Source organism: Haematobia irritans, chromosome 5 (genome assembly GCF_050003625.1).
Source record: "Haematobia irritans isolate KBUSLIRL chromosome 5, ASM5000362v1, whole genome shotgun sequence".
NCBI classification, from domain to species: domain Eukaryota; kingdom Metazoa; phylum Arthropoda; class Insecta; order Diptera; family Muscidae; genus Haematobia; species Haematobia irritans.
The window spans coordinates 108055005-108071734 of NC_134401.1; the positions used below are offsets into that span (position 1 = coordinate 108055005).

The 16730-nt window shown below is 36.9% G+C and overlaps 1 protein-coding gene across 1 annotated transcript; it reads right to left on the reverse strand.

The window, feature by feature from the left end:
• Positions 1-992: 992 nt before the first annotated feature.
• On the reverse strand, positions 993-16385 carry LOC142239985 (uncharacterized). The gene is made up of 3 exons (XM_075311711.1): positions 11318-16385; positions 11160-11263; positions 993-1280 (listed from the first exon to the last, which is right to left on the reverse strand). The coding sequence occupies exons 1-3, from the start codon at positions 16383-16385 to the stop codon at positions 993-995; spliced, it is 5460 nt and encodes a 1819-aa protein (XP_075167826.1).
• Between the last annotated feature and the right edge of the window lie 345 nt (positions 16386-16730).

Genomic DNA, 16730 nt, shown 5'->3' on the forward strand with positions numbered 1-16730 from the left:
GAACCGATTTCAATAAGATTTGGCACACATGACTATACTACCAATTGTGCTCCTTGTGCAAAATTTCAAGCTAATCGGGATAAAACTCTGTCTTCTGGGTCCATATAAGTGCATATCGGGCGAAAGATATATATGGAAGCTATATCTAAATCTGAACCGATTTCAACCAAATGTGGCACACATAGCTACAATGCTAAATCTACTCCTTGTGCAAAATTTCAACTAAATCGGAGCAAAAAATTGGCCTCTGTGGTCATATGAGTGTAAATCGGGCGAAAGCTATATATGGGAGCTATATATAAATCTGAACCGATTTCAATGAAATTTGGCACGCATAGCTAGAATGCTAAATCTACTCCCTGTGCAAAATTTCAACCAAATTGGGTAAAAACTTTAGCTTTTAGGACCATATTAGTCCATATCGGGCGAAAGATATATATGGGAGCTATATCTAAATCTGAACCGATTTCAATAAAATTTAGCACACTTGACTATAGTACTAATTGTTCTTCTTGTGCAAAATTTTAAGTAAATTAGGGTAAAAATCTGGCTTCTGGGGCCATATAAGTCCATATCGGGCGAAATATATATATGGGAGCTATATCTAAATCTGAACCGATTTCTTCCAAAATCAATAGGGATCTATTCTGAGCCAAAACACATACTTGTGCCAAATTTGAAGTCGATTGCAGTAAAACTGCGACCTAGACTTTGATTACAAAAATGCGTTCACGGACAGACGGACAGACGGACAGACGGACATCGCTATATCGACTCAGGAACCCACCCTGAGCATTTTTGCCAAAGACACGATGTGTCTATCTCGTCTCCTTCTGGGTGTTGCAAACATATGCACTAACTTATAATACCCTGTTCCACAGTGTGGAGCAGGGTATAAAAATATAATTGTACGGTTTTTTTATTTACTTCATTTCATTAATTTTAAAAGTATTCATAATCATCATTTACTTCACAACCATTATAAAATTAATTTACTTAACATAATCGTTAACATAATCTTCATCTTCATTATCTTCATCATCTTCGTCACCATTATCATTTTCATTTTGGGTAAGAATAAGTAACTCCAATGCAGTCTGAGGCATTTGCTGCATATTCATTTTGCAACTCTTTCTCTTGCTCGAAATAAATGGATCTGAACTTAGAAGAAATCTATTAAAGACTTCTTCTATTGTATTTTCCCGACTGAATTTACGTGAAAGGTGCTCCCTATAGCTTTTGAAGTCCTTATTTCTGGCTTCCTGATATTCTTCAGTTAGCTTACGAAGTTTTGTAAGTAATTTGGAATTAATTAATTATTTTTTTTTTCGTTAGTGCGCGTGATTTAAAATTACTCACGTACCCATCTCTAATAAACTGCACACTCAGTAGCTACAATAACAAATACTAAACGGAATATAAAGACAAAAGCTAATAAGGTCAAAGTGATTTTTTGTTTGTTTTATTTTTTCATATATATTTTTAGCGACTGGAGTTATTTTACAAATACTTTAATAAGACAAAAAATGCAACAAAAAGGCAAAAAGTTGTTTTGGAATTTATAAGCTGAAACTTAATATTTTAAGAAAATATAAGCAGTTTTACCAAGTTTCACCGATAATTCAGTTGAAATCCAATACAAACATCAAAAATACCTCATTTTTGGAGCAATTTCCTTATATTTTTTTTTCAATATTTCCAAAACATTTATCTAAACAAACAAATATTTATCATATGCTCAAATACCTGAAGTAGACGGCTCCATTATAAAATTTTCACTTTTAGAAGTCTTAATTAAAACAAGTATATACGGCCGTAAGTTCGGCCAGGCCGAAGCTTATGTACCCTCCATCATGGATTGCGTAGAAACTTCTTCTAAACACTGCCATCCACAATCGAATCACTTAAGTTGCGGTAACGCTTGCCGATGGCAAGGTATCTTAAAACCTCCTAACACCATCTTCTAAATTGTATGTAAGTCCATACGTGACAAAAAATTTTCTGTAGAAAGAAAGTTTTGACAAAAATTTCAACAGAAATAAAATTTTAACAACATTTTCTATAGAAATAAACTTGTGACAAAATTTTCTATAGAAATAAAATCTTGGTAGATTATTTTTGGCTCGAGTGGCAACCATGATTATGAACCGAATAAAATTTGAACAAAATTTTCTATAGAAATAAAATTTTGACAAAATTTTCTATAGAAATAAAATTTTGGTAGATTATTTTTGCCTCTAGTGGCAACTATGATTATAAACCGATATGGACCAATTTTTGTGTGATTGGACCAATTTTGGTATGGTTGTTAGCGACAATATACTAACACCACGTTCCTAATTTGAACCGGATCGGATGAATTTTGCTCTTCCAAGAGGCTCCGGAGGTCAAATCTGGGGATCGGTTTATATGGGCGCTATATATAATTATGGGCCGATGTGGACCAATTTTTACACGGTTGTTAGAGACCATATACCAATACCATGTACCAAATTTCAGCCGGATCGGATGAAATTTGCTTCTCTTTGAGGCTCCGCAAGCCAAATCTGGGGATCGGTTTATATGGGGGCTATATATAATTATGGACCGATGTGGACCAATTTTTGTATGATTGTTGGAGACCATATACCAACACCATGTACCAAATTTTAGTCAAATCGGATGAAATATGCTTCTCTTAGAGGCTCCACAAGCCAAATCTGGGGATCGGTTTATATGGGGGCTATATATAATTATGGACCGATGTGGACCAATTTTTGCACGGTTGTTAGAGACCATATACCAACACCATGTGCCAAATTTCAGCCGGATCGGATGAAATTTGCATCTCTTAGAGGCTTCGCAAGCCAAATCTGGGTATCGGTTTATATGGGGGATATATATAATTATGGACCGATGTGGACCAATTTTTGCATGGTTGTTAGAGACCATATACCAACACCATATACCAAATTTCAGCCGGATCGGATGAAATATGCTTCTGTTAGAGGCTCCACAAGCCAAATCTGAGGGTCCCTTTATATGGGGCTATACGTATAAGTGGACCGATATGGCCCATTTTCAATACCGTCCGACCTACATCAATAACAACTACTTGTGCCAAGTTTCAAGTCGATAGCGTCTTTCGTTCGGAAGTTATCGTGATTTCAACAGACGGACGGACGGACGGACGGACGGACGGACATGCTTAGATCGACTCAGATTTTCACCACGACCCAGAATATATATACTTTATGGGGTCTTAGAGCAATATTTCGATGTGTTACAAACGGAATGACAAAGTTAATATACCCCCATCCTAGATGGAGGGTATAAAAATTATCACTGGAAATATGCAAATTTTCACTTTTAACCAATGCGCGCAAAAATAATAATAATTATTGAACTTTGAAGACACACTGCAAATAAAGTAAACAACTAAGAACTTTTATTTTGGCAAGTAGTGATGTAGAATTTTATATTCTTTCACCCGGTACCAAATACGGTTATTAAAGTTAAAGTTCATCTTTTGAATTAATCGCCACTTTTGATGGATTTCAACCCTCTGTGCGACGGTTTCCACAGTTGGTACAATTCTACCAAAAATAGCAATTTGTTTGTTAAATCTCTATAGAAATAAATTTTAGGAAAAAAGTTTTTATGAACAATTTTATTTTTGAGAAATTTTTCTATAGAAATAAAATGTTGATAATAAATTCTATAGAAATAAAATTTTGAGAAAAAAATTCCATAGAAATAAAATTTTGGGAAAATTTTTATAGAAATAATATTTTGAAAAAAAAATTTATAGAAATACAATTGTGACATATATTTTCTATAGAAATAAAATGTTGACAAAATTTTCTACAGGAATAAAGTTATGACAAAAATTTCTATAGAAATATTTGTTTGGTACAATTGTGATAATTTGTGGTAATCTTCAAATTTCATTAGATTTTTTTTGCACGAGTGGTAACTGTTGTTACCACACACCGTTAAAGATCAAGCCTTGCCGGCTTCTCATTTCCTCTTCTAGAGTCACCAAAATCTAAAAATTATTACAAATTGTGTTGAGTGAAAATGTCCCTACATTGTGGCCCTACATCTTACAAGACGCTAAATATTAGAAAAAACCTACATATAGGGAATTTCCCCTACTTCTAGCAACACTAGCTGTAGTTGATATTGCACCTACGGGGTTAGTATGCCACTAATATTGAGCCCATTATTAAACAAGTATATACGGCCGTAAGTTCGGCCAGGCCGAAGCTTATGTACCCTCCATCATGGATTGCGTAGAAACTTCTTCTAAACACTGTCATCCAGAATCGAATTACTTAAGTTGCGGTAACGCTTGCCGATGGCAAGGTATCTTAAAACCTCCTAACACCATCTTCTAAATTGATGTAAGTCCATACGTGGTATATATTAAATCAAAAAAGATCGATCCAATACGTATATAGCCATTCAACCAGAAATGAGCCTCATCGCTGAACAAAATTTGTCGATAAAAAAGCGGATTTTCTGCCAACTTTTCTAGGGCCCATTCACTGAAAATTCGACGTTGTGGCAGATCGTAAGTCTATTCATGATGAAATGTCAAAGCATACTGAGCATCTTTCTCTTTGACACCATGTCTGAAATCCCACGTGATCTGTCAAATACTAATGCATGAAAATCCTAACCTCAAAAGAATCACCCTTTAATTCAGTTTGACAAAGTAGACATAAAATTTTGACAAAATTTTCTACAGAAATAAAATTTTCACAAAATTTTCTATAGAAATAAAAATTTTGACAAAATTTTCTATAGAAAGAAAATTTTGACAAAATTTTCTACAGAAATAAAATTTTAACAAAATTTTCTATAGAAATAAACTTTTGACAAAATTTTCTATAGAAATAAAATCTTGGTAGATTATTTTTGGCTCGAGTGGCAACCATGATTATGAACCGAATAAAATTTGAACAAAATCTTCTATAGAAATAAAATTTTGACAAAATTTTCTATAGAAATAAAATTTTGACAAAATTTTCTCTAGAAATAAAATTTTGGTAGATTATTTTTGGCTCTAGTGGCAACCATGATTATGAACCGATATGGACCAATTTTTGTGTGATTGGACCAATTTTGGTATGGTTGTTAGCGACCATATACTAACACCACGTTCCTAATTTGAACCGGATCGGATGAATTTTGCTCCTCCAAGAGGCTCCGGATGTCAAATCTGGAGAACGTTTTATATGGGGGCTATATATAATTATGGACCGATATGGACCAATTCTGGCATGGTTGTTAAAGATCATATACTAACACCATGTTCCAAATTACAACCGGATCGGATGAAATATGCTTCTCTTAGAAGCTCCACAAGCCAAATCTGGGGATCGGTTTATATGGGGGCTATATATAATTATTGACCGATGTGAACCAATTTTTGCACGGTTGTTAGAGACCATATACCAACACCATGTACCAAATTTCAGCCGGATCGGATGAAATATGCTTCTCTTAGAGGCTCCACAAGCTAAATCTGGAGATCGGTTTATATGGGGGCTATATATAATTAAGGACCGATATAGACCAATTTTTGCATGGTTGTTAGAGACCATATACCAACATCATGTACCAAATTTCAGCCGGATCGGATGAAATTTTCTTCTCTTTGGGGCTCCGCAAGCCAAATCTGGGGATCGGTTTATATGGGGGCTATATATAATTATGGACCGGTGTGAACCAATTTTTGCATGGTTGTTAGAGACCATATATCAACACCATGTACCAAATTTCAGCCGGATCGGATGAAATTAGCTTCTCTTTTAGGCTCCGCAAGCCAAATCTGGAGATCGGTTTATATGGGGGCTATATATAATTATAGACCGATGTAAACCAATTTTTGCATGGTTGTTAGATACCATATACCAACACCATATACCAAATTTCAGCCGGATCGGATGAAATATGCTTCTGTTAGAGGCTCCACAAGCCAAATCTGAGGGTCCCTTTATATGGGGGCTATACGTAAAAGTGGACCGATATGGCCCATTTTCAATACCATCCGACCTACATCGATAACAACTACTTGTGCCAAGTTTCAAGTCGAAAGCTTGTTTCGTTCGGAAGTTAGCGTGATTTCAACAGACGGACGGACGGACGGACATGCTTAGATCGACTCAGAATTTCACCACGACCCAGAATATATATACTTTATGGGGTCTTAGAGCAATATTTCGATGTGTTACAAACGGAATGACAAAGTTAATATACCCCCATCCTATGATGGAGGGTATAAAAAGAGAAAATCGCTCAATTAGTGTGGGTAATAAATCCAAATTTGTAAAAATCGAGCAATATTCTTATGTAAGAGCTACAAGTACGTATAAATACGATCGGCTAGTGCATCAAAATTTGAAATTTGAGTAACATTGGTTAATAAATAAGAATATTATGGCCAAATTTGGGAAAATCTAACGATGCATATATATGGAAGCTATATGTAAATCTGAACCAATTTGCATAATATTTTGCGGGTTTGATCAGTACCACAAAAGGTTATCTTGTGCAAAATTTGAGTAAGATCAGTTAAGAAATGAGGCCTCTATGGTCAAACATAAGGTTATTAGGGGCAATTTTTTTCAAAATCGGGCAATGCATATATGGGAGCTATAGCTAAATCTAAACCGATTTCGATGATTTTTTGCACATACAGTTAGTGCTATAGAAGATTACATTTGGCCAACTTTGAGTACTATCGGTTGATAAATAAGGGTTTTGTGGCCACATTTGGGAAAATCGGGCGATACATATATATGAGAGCTATATCTACATCTGAACCGATTTCCATTATTTTTTGCACATATAGTTAGTGCTATAGAAGATTACATTTGGCCAACTTTGAGTACTATCGGTTGATAAATAAGGGGTTTGTGGCCACATTTTGGAAAATCGGGCGGTACATATGTATGGGAGCTATAGCTAAATCTGAACCGATTTCGGTGATTTTTTGCACATATAGTTAGTGCTATAGAAGATTACATTTAGCCAACTTTGAGTAAGATCGGTCGATAAATAAGGGTTTTATGACCTAATTTGGCAAAATCGGGCGATACATATATATGAGAGCTATATCTAAATACGAACCGATTTCGATGAAATATTGAAGACTTAAAGTGTGATACAGAAGATTATTTTGTGCTAAATTTGACGACGATTGGTTAGTAAAAAAGTGCAACGTGACCCCATTTGTCGATATCGGGCGATACATATATATGGGAGCTATATCTAGGTTAGGTTAGGTTATGTGGCAGCCCGATGTATCAGGCTCACTTAGACTATTCAGTCCATTGTGATACCACAGTAGTGAACTTATATCTAAATTTGATCCGATTTCTTCCAAATTCAATAGCGTTCGTCCTTGTGCCCAAAAAACTCCCTGTACCAAATTTCAACAAAATCGGTTAATAATTGCGACCGGAATCCTGTGAACAACATATACACAGTCTCACACAAGTTTACATACGGTAAAAAAATTTATATTTTCTTTAAATAATAAAATTTTAAAAAATATACATATATATCCTTTAGTTTTAGTAAATTAATTTGAAAAACAAAGTATTTGTTAATTTTCAAGAAGATTTTTTTGGTGTGGGTTATAAACAACAACAAGAAAGAGGTTTAGTTAAGAGGTAAAGAACTCAGGGGTATGTAAACTTGTGTGAGACTGTGTACATGGACAGACGGACGGACGGACACCAAGATCGACTCAGGAGGTGATTCTGAGTCGATCGGTATATATTTTATGGGGTCTAAAATCAATATTTCTGGTAGGCACATTTTTTTGGCAGATCAAACTTATTATACCCTGACCACTATGTGATTTAGGATATAAAAAGTTAGTTGAAAGGGAACACCCCTACCCGACGTTTGTTAAACCTGTCCGTTTTACACCTGCATTACCGCCCTATTTCTGTATATAAACGAAAAAAATAACTAGTTCGATTTTTTTCAAAAGTACGGGACAAGTGTGTGGAAACCATGGAGTGATTAATCAGTACTTCAGTTTTTATGCCAGACTTCCCCTCACCCTACTCTTTTAACGGGTTCAAATCTTTTGGAATTTGTTTTCAGATCGAAGGATATGGTTGACTTACTTAACGACAATAGGCTTCGGGAGGCGCAGCGAAGCGGGCCGGGTTACGCTAGTTGCCTATAAACATATATGTGTTTAGAAAGAGAGACCGAGAGAGTATGCTGCAAGTAAACATAATGGAAGTAACCATACAGAAAAAAATTTTCGTAGTTAAATTAACGCTAAATTTAACTCCCCAGCAAAAAAAAACGTCGGCCAAAAAATAGTCAAAATGTTCTTTTTGGATCCGGAAGTGGTGCAAAATTGACGAAGCGATGAATTTAACATGGGCTTGTCATAGGACGGAAGTCCTCCATTTCAACGGCCGTTGCACCGAATTTGCATCACTTCTTTAGGTGTGATCCGAATTCAATGTTTTGGATGTAAATTAAAAAATTCTGTGATATTTTGTCAAATAAATATTTTTTATAATTTTTTATAATTTTTAATGGATTCTAACGCTTGTCGAAAACGTTTGACCTCAAATATTTTCAAAAAATGCACAATTTTTTCAGATTGGATTAGAATTTTTTTTCTGGGTTATTTTTATTGGAAACAATTTATTGGCTTGTAGTTAAATTTTATTATTTTTATGACCGTACACATAAGTTCAATATGAACTAAAGCAAAAGAAGATTTTCGTACGATTCCCAAAAATAGTAAGAATGAACTACTGTATGGTTAAAATGGTCGTGATTTGGCGCCAATGATTTTCTTCTTTACTTTTAGTTAATTTTTTCTTCTATGAGATGATGTAATTTCGTGAACTGCAGTTAAAAAGTACAACAGGGCATTAAAATTTTCTGGTTTTAACAACGCTTTGTGGAAATCTCAAAATGTAGAGTAAAATTTAGTTCAATTTTCGTGCGAGGTAGTTCATTCTTCCTATAAAACAGTTCACTTTTTATACCCACCACCATAGAATGGTGATGGGGGTATAATAAGTTTATCATTCCGTGTGTAACACATCGAAATATCGAGTTCCGACTATATAATGTATATATTATTGATCAGGGAGAAATTCTAAGACGATATAACCATGTCCGTCTGTCTGTCTGTTGTAATCACGCTACAGCCTTTAATAATGGCGATAACGTCCTGAAATTTGGCACAGATTCGTTTTTTGTCTGCAGGCAGGTCAAGTTCGAAGATGGGCTATATCGGTCCAAGTTTTGATATAGTCCCCATATAAACCGATTTCCTGATATGGGGTCATGGGCTTATAAAAACCGCAGTTTTTATCCAATTTGCCTGAAATTGAAAATCTAGAGGTATTTTAAGATCACAAATAGGTGTGTCGCAAATGGTGCCTATTGGTCCATATTTTGGTATGGCCCCCATATAGACCGATCTACCGACATTGTTTATTGGCCTTCTAGAATCCGTAGTTTTTATCCATTTCGCCGGAATAAGATATATAGACGTATCTTAGGACCATAAAGAGGTATGTCGAAAATGGTTCGTATCGGTCCATGTTTTGATATAGCCCCTATATAGACTGATCTCCCGTTTTTACTTCTTGGGCTTCTAGATTTCGTAGTTTTCACCCAATTCGTCTGAAAGTGGAATTCTAGAGGTATTTGAGGAACATTAAGAGGTGGTGAGTATTGGTCCATGTTTTGGTATAGCCCCCATATAGACCTAATTATCGAATTTATTTCTAGGACTTCTGGAATCCGGCTTACCACAAATAGGTCAGCCGAATATGGTGTGTGTCGACCCATGTTTTAGTATAGCCTCCACATAGACCGATCTCCAGATTTAACTCCTTGGTCTTCTAGAAACCGTAGTTTTTATCCGATGTGCACAAAAATTTAAATATACTGGAATTTTACACCCTCAAAAATTTTTATCGTATTTATTTTTACCGGTCCATTTGGCAAGGCATGCATATAGACTGATTTAACTTCTTGAGGGTACACCCAAAGAAAAAATATTTTCCTCCGGAATGAAATTTTAGACAAACGAAATTCCGCTTTCGTATAAAGTATTTTCGTTTAGAGCAAACTAATCCGAATTTTTGATAAGCAATTCAACGATTTGTGCCAAAAGAAAACTTTGCTTGCCTAAAATTTCGTTCCTCAGAAAAGAAAACACTTCTTTCAGGGTATAGCAGGCGCACTGATCATGAAAATTGCTTCAAACTGAAAGTAAAATTTTCAGATTTTCAGATAAGTACATCGTATTCATTTAAACATGTTAATGGCGGGAAAAATCTACAGATTTAAGATTTTAAATCAAGGCGTTATTTCATCATATGCACGAAATGTCTATGATTTCTCTAAAACTCAAACATAATTGGTTCTCATAAATCCACAATCTGATCTGGTCTTAATAGGTACACTGTTCAATAATTCCCCAAGAAAAACAAAGTAAAAAAAAATTAATGATCAGAAAAGAAAGATAAAAAAAACGATATCAGAAAACCACAAAAACGCTGTAAGTAGAAGAAAGGGTTTTTATTAATTTCTAGTTCAGTTGAATGTCTTACAAGATGTTATCTGTTCGGCTGTCCAAATGGAATGACCGAGGCAATAAACTTTTTGTAGCAGCGGAGCGTTTAACAAATTTAAAAGAGCTTATTGTGTACAGCTATTTTATGATTTAGTACTCTTTTTTGTTGTAATACAAGTGTATGTATGATAACATTGAGCATGCATTAAATAGAGAGAGTGATAAAGAGAGAGTAATTTGACTAAATAATCAAACAAAAATGAGAGAGTTCAAATTGATATGCATTGAGTAAATAATATGATTTCAATTAAGAAAAAATATGACCAAATATGGTAATGACAAATATAGAATAGATAAAATTTCTTAGCACTAAATTACAGTGATACCTCAAACTAATATAACTTTCAGTATAAATATTGTAAAAAATATTTTGCATTGTAATGTCAGTATATTAGACTGGTGATGACCATAACTGGAAAGAATTTCGATGATTATGGTTGGATTTTCCAACATTGTCCCCCCCGAAGAACTCTTGTTTTTAAGAAATTGTTAGAAGGACGGCCTATCGGTGGGAGTGTTTTTAGTTTAGTCCGCAGACTTGGCTGTGCTCCGGCTCACAACAAGACAGGAAGGCTCCATCCTTCAGTTGTTGTTCTTCTATAGGGGTTTCAATCGCAGCTTCAGTATTTTCGTCAGTTGAATCTGTAGGAAGAAAACATATTTTAGTAATAGGCCTTTTTATTACTTTATTTTTACACCATATCGATACAACTCGAACGTGGCCGTCGGGTCCAGGATGAACTTCTTGGATACGGCCCAATAACCATTGGGCAGGTCCACACCTTTCGTCTGCTATAATAACAAGATCTCCAATTTTGGCATCCTTCTTTTCTGTGAGCCATTTGGGTCGAGCCTGTAGGCGATTTATATACTCCCTATACCACCTCTTCCAAAAATGTTGTTTTAACATTTCAATCTTCTTCCAACGAGATAAACGATTTATATTCCGGTCAAGTAATGATTCCTCAGGAATACATGTACTGGGCTCACCGATAAGAAAATGAGCGGGTGTAAGGGCATTTATATCAGATGGGTCAGAAGATAAAGGGCAAAGAGGGCGTGAATTGAGGCAGCTCTCTATTTCACAAAGAAGTGTCGAAAATTCTTCATAACTTAGCAATCTATCTCCTGTTATGCGTTTCAGGTGATATTTTACAGATTTAACCCCGGCTTCCCAAAGCCCGCCGAAGTTTGGGGATGCTGGGGGAATAAAATGCCAATCTGTGCCAAGGGCCGACAAGTTTTGGCGAATATCGTCAGGCAAAGAATTTTCACTTCTGTGAATCATGGCCCTCAACTCTTTAGAAGCACCGACAAAATTTGTGCCGCAGTCGGAGTAAATATCGGTACAAGAACCTCTTCGTGACACAAATCGTCGAAATGCCGCCAAAAATGAATTGGTTGTCATGTCCGATACGGCTTCCAAATGTAGCGCCTTAGTAACCATACAAATAAATAAACATATATAGCCCTTTGTGGTTACAGAAGATCTAAGTGTGGAGTTCTTCATATATATAGGTCCGGCGTAATCAACACCAGAATGTTTAAATGGTCGTGTCATATTTGTACGTACAGCTGGAAGATTGCCCATTATTTGACGAGAAGTTCTGGCCGTGTATCTGAAGCATCGAATACAATTGCTAATAATCCTTTTAGCTAATTGATTCCCAGAAATTACCCAATATTTCCTATTTACGTACGACATTGTAAGTGTAATACCACCATGTAAAGTTCTCTCATGGGCATCCCTAATAATCAATTTTGACAATGGGTTGGACTTCGCAAGTAGAATTGGATGCTTTACGTCATAAGGCAACTCACTATTTTGCAAGCGTCCCCCAACACGTATTATACCCGTACCATCAATAAAAGGGAGCAGTCTAAGTAGCGGTTTATGCTTAATCTCGCTCTTGTTTACCAGAAGCTTAATTTCCTGAGAGAAGTCTATGTTTTGAGTTACTCTAATCAAAGTCAAAAGAGCTTCTCTGAGGCAAGCGTGTTGAAGCATCCCCGTTTTCCGTTTAGTGACATTCCTACAATTATGAACAAATCTCAAACAATAAGCAGTAATACGGAGTAGTCTTCTTAAATCAGAATACCGTGATAATAAGACAGGGTATTCAACGTCAGATATGAGATGGCATTGAATATCGGGGTACTTAGATTCCTCATCAGTCTCAAGATTCGGTAAGGTCTCGGGCCAATAACGCGAAGGCAATTTCAAAAAATTGGGACCGTACCACCAGCTGAAATTCTCGACCAAATCAGATGGATGCATACCTCTAGAAGCGCAATCTGCGGGGTTAAGAGCAGACGGAACATATCGCCATTGTGAAGGATCACTCAGCCGTTGGATTTCAGCCACCCTATTGGCGACATAAACACTCCATCGTGTAGGCGGTTTTCGTAGCCAACTTAGGACTGTAAAACTGTCACTCCAAAAATGAACGTCCTGAATACTAGTGTCCGAAAATGAACCTTTTACTTTATGGAGCAGCTTGGCAGCAAGAACTGCCGCGCACAGCTCCAATCTTGGTATGGAGACAGTTTTTATGGGGGTCACTTTCGACTTGGCCTGTAGTAGGTTAACGAAAACATTATCCAATGTCACTACTCTCACATATACGGCAGCCGCATAAGCTATAGTCGACGCATCAGAGAAACAATGGAGCTCCAATTTAGTGTGTGGTGAAAAATGTAACCATCTAGGGATTTTCAATTCAGAAAAAGAAGGGAGAGCTGATCGATATTTTATCCAATCATGTTCAATGAAGGGTGGAACTGGGTCATCCCATCCTACTCCATTCTCCCAAAGTTTCTTAAATAAAGATTTTGCGATAACCGTAGAGGGTGTTAGCCAACCCAAAGGGTCATAGAGACGGGCTGTGTCGGATAAAATCGAACGTTTCGATACGGGATGTGGATCACTAAGACATACCCTGAAAGAAAACGTATCAGTTCTTATATTCCATTGGACACCTAATGTCTTAACAACATTATCCTGATCGAAATTCAAAGTAACTGAAGTTTCCCTAAACTCTTCTGGGATTTCCCTTAACAACTCAGGACAATTGGTGATCCACTTCCTTAAATTAAATCCGCCTTCCCTTAAAAGAGCAGACAAATTCTTGTACATAGAGATGACACCATTAACAGAGTCTGATCCAGACAGTATATCATCAACATATGAATCGGTCGTCAAAATGCTCGATTCGTGCGGAAAATAATTCTCATAATCTTGAGCAAGCTTTCGCAAAATCCTAATTGCCAAATAAGGTGCGGAAGTCGTCCCATAAGTGACGGTGGTCAATTGATATACTGAAATATCCTCATTGGGGTTTGCCCGCCATAAAATTTGCTGAAAGGGTCTATGTTCCTGGCACACATTAATCTGGCGGAACATCTTCTCGATGTCCGCGCTAAATGCAAATCTATGCTTTCTCCATCTAGTTATGACCATGGGAAGATCGTTCTGTAAGGCGGGCCCAGGGGCAAGCTCCTCGTTAAGACTCTTATGACCCTTAATATGGCTGCTGCCATCAAACACCACCCTAAGTTTGGTGGTTGTACTATCCTCCTTAAAAATTCCATGATGTGGTAGGAAATAAGAATTTCCAGAAACGCTTGGAGTGTAATACCCTATTCGAGACATATGGCCCAACATTTCGTATTCACGAATAAATTGCCGGTACGCTTCAGCGTACAACGGTCGCCTCAGGAAAGATTTTTCCAACTGATTATAGCGACTTAGAGCTCCAATAAGGTTATTATGCATTACTGGAAGGGGTTTCTCGTTGAGAATATTTCTAAAGGGCAAATGTACACAGTATCTACCGTCCGGCGATCGTGTGGTAGTTCTGAGAAAGAAATCTTCGCAAGCCTCCTCCTCATCAGTTAATTGCCTTGAAGAAATGATTTCTTCCTGTTCCCAAAAGGCTCTTAATATCCCTTCCAAATTAGTATTGTGGAAGCGAATTACGTTCGGAGAAACCGACACTGGAGACCCAGAGAAAACCCACCCGAAATGGGTATTCTGAAAAAATAATTCATCATGTATAAACGATTCCGTAGGAATTTGAATCTTAGAACAAACGTCAGATCCCAGAATGATATCTATGGGATCCGATTTATAATAATACGGATCTGCTAAGGCATCTATACAAATGCCAGGGAAACTGATCCTTCTTGAAGTGTTCGGTCTATATGAAGAAACGTTTCTGAGCACGAATGCTGTGCATGTCAGTACCGGTTTCAGCTTTGTAGACCATAAATCGATTTCGACTGAATATTTAGAAATATTTTCATTTCCATCGCCCACCCCAACCACCTTGCAAAATGAACGTTTCCTCTTCACCCCTAATAGCTGAACAGCCGACTCAGATACTAAACTACCCTGAGACCCAGGGTCCAGTAAAGCCCTCATAGGGTATCTGCCATGGCAGGTTTCCACAAATAATCGAATAGTGTACAAAAACACATCATGAAGAACACCGGCTCCATGAGAGGTGATGTGGGTTTCATCACTTTCATTCCTATTTTGAATCGAAGGGGTATCGTCACTGTGCAAGACAGTATGATGTGGTAAATTACATGTTCCACATCGGTATAGAGAGGGACATTTATCGTGGTGATGCCCGAGAGACAAACAGTTGCGGCAAATATTTCTATTCCTCAGAAAATCATTCTTCATATTCAGCGATAATGCAAGAAACTGATAACATTTAGATAAGTAATGATTTTTCGAGCAATAGCAACAAGAAACAGAACGAGGAGCAGTAAACTTAGCAGCATTAAAAGACCTACTCTTAACCTTAGCCGACTTAATCCTACCCGAATTAGAGCTATCATCTTCCAACGATTCAAGGGTGCGAAAATTTCTCTCAAGAAAAGAAAACATTTCATCCCTGCTCGGAAGTTCCGTGGAGGACCTTAACGAATGTTCCCAATCCCGCCTAGTTTGGAAATCAAGTTTCTGGCATATGACATAAATCAAAACAGGATCCCATGTCCCTGTATCAATACCCAAGTTCTTAAGCGATGACAAGCACTCATGGGTAGTGTCCAGTAAAGCCTTAATACTACCAAATGAACCGTCGCTCCTTGGAACGTTGAATAATCTTGACGTGAGCGAACCCACAATCATTCGTCTGTTATGATACCGTGACTCAAGTATAGTCCAAGCGGTATCGTAGTTCGCCTCAGTAACGGAAAGTGTCCTGATAAGTCCGGCGGCCTCACCAGAGAGAGTCCCCTTGAGGTAGAAAAACTTTTGAATTTTCGAAAGAGAAAAATTGTTGTGGACTAATGACAAATATATATCCCTGAAGGGGAACCACTCCATGTAATCCCCGGAAAAATTCGGTAGAGAAATCTTAGGTAGCTTTGCTTCCATTGAACAAGAAGTATCAGCATGGCCATGGCTGACAGCGAAGGTACTGCTAAATGGAGAACCGGTCGTGTTGGAAGGCATGGAGTCAACAATAGCACCTTTAAATGAAAAATATTGATCGGAAAACTCATAAAAACACTTGTCCACAACGTATGGTACGTCAGCCTCACTCACATCAGAATCACGGATAGATTTCATAATCTCATCGTGCTGATATTTAAATTGCTGATACATATCGTCCAGCTCTTGTACCAAAGTAGACAAATATCCCCGAGACTTGGCACTGTTATCCCTGTCCAAAAACCTAGCATACATCTCCTTCACCCTTTCCATTATATCACGTTGACTCGCAATAGTCTCGTGTAGAGCGCTCATAATGGTAATTGAATTGTTATTCTCCAACACGTGAAAATACCTTAAAAAAAACCTCGCTATATCCACTTCAAAAAAAATATCGAAAATTAATTCCACGAAAATAACTCACTAATTTGGGAACAAGGTTCCCGGGTTTCGGCACCAAACGGAATGTTCAATAATTCCCCAAGAAAAACAAAGTAAAAAAAAATTAATGATCAGAAAAGAAAGATAAAAAAAACGATATCAGAAAACCACAAAAACGCTGTAAGTAGAAGAAAGGGTTTTTATTAATTTCTAGTTCAGTTGAATGTCTTACAAGATGTTATCTGTTCGGCTGTCCAAATGGAATGACCGAGGCAATAA

Excerpts from the sequence above, each read along its gene's own strand:
- LOC142239985 (XM_075311711.1), bottom strand. The coding sequence starts at position 16,385 with ATGAGCGCTCTACACGAGACTATTGCGAGTCAACGTGATATAATGGAA. Across the intron at positions 11,264-11,317 it reads TCGAGTTGTATCGATATGGT|ATTCAACTGACGAAAATACT; the intron begins GTAAAAATAAAG and ends TTCTTCCTACAG. Across the intron at positions 1,281-11,159 it reads GTGAGCCGGAGCACAGCCAA|CTAACTGAAGAATATCAGGA; the intron begins GTCTGCGGACTA and ends AAACTTCGTAAG.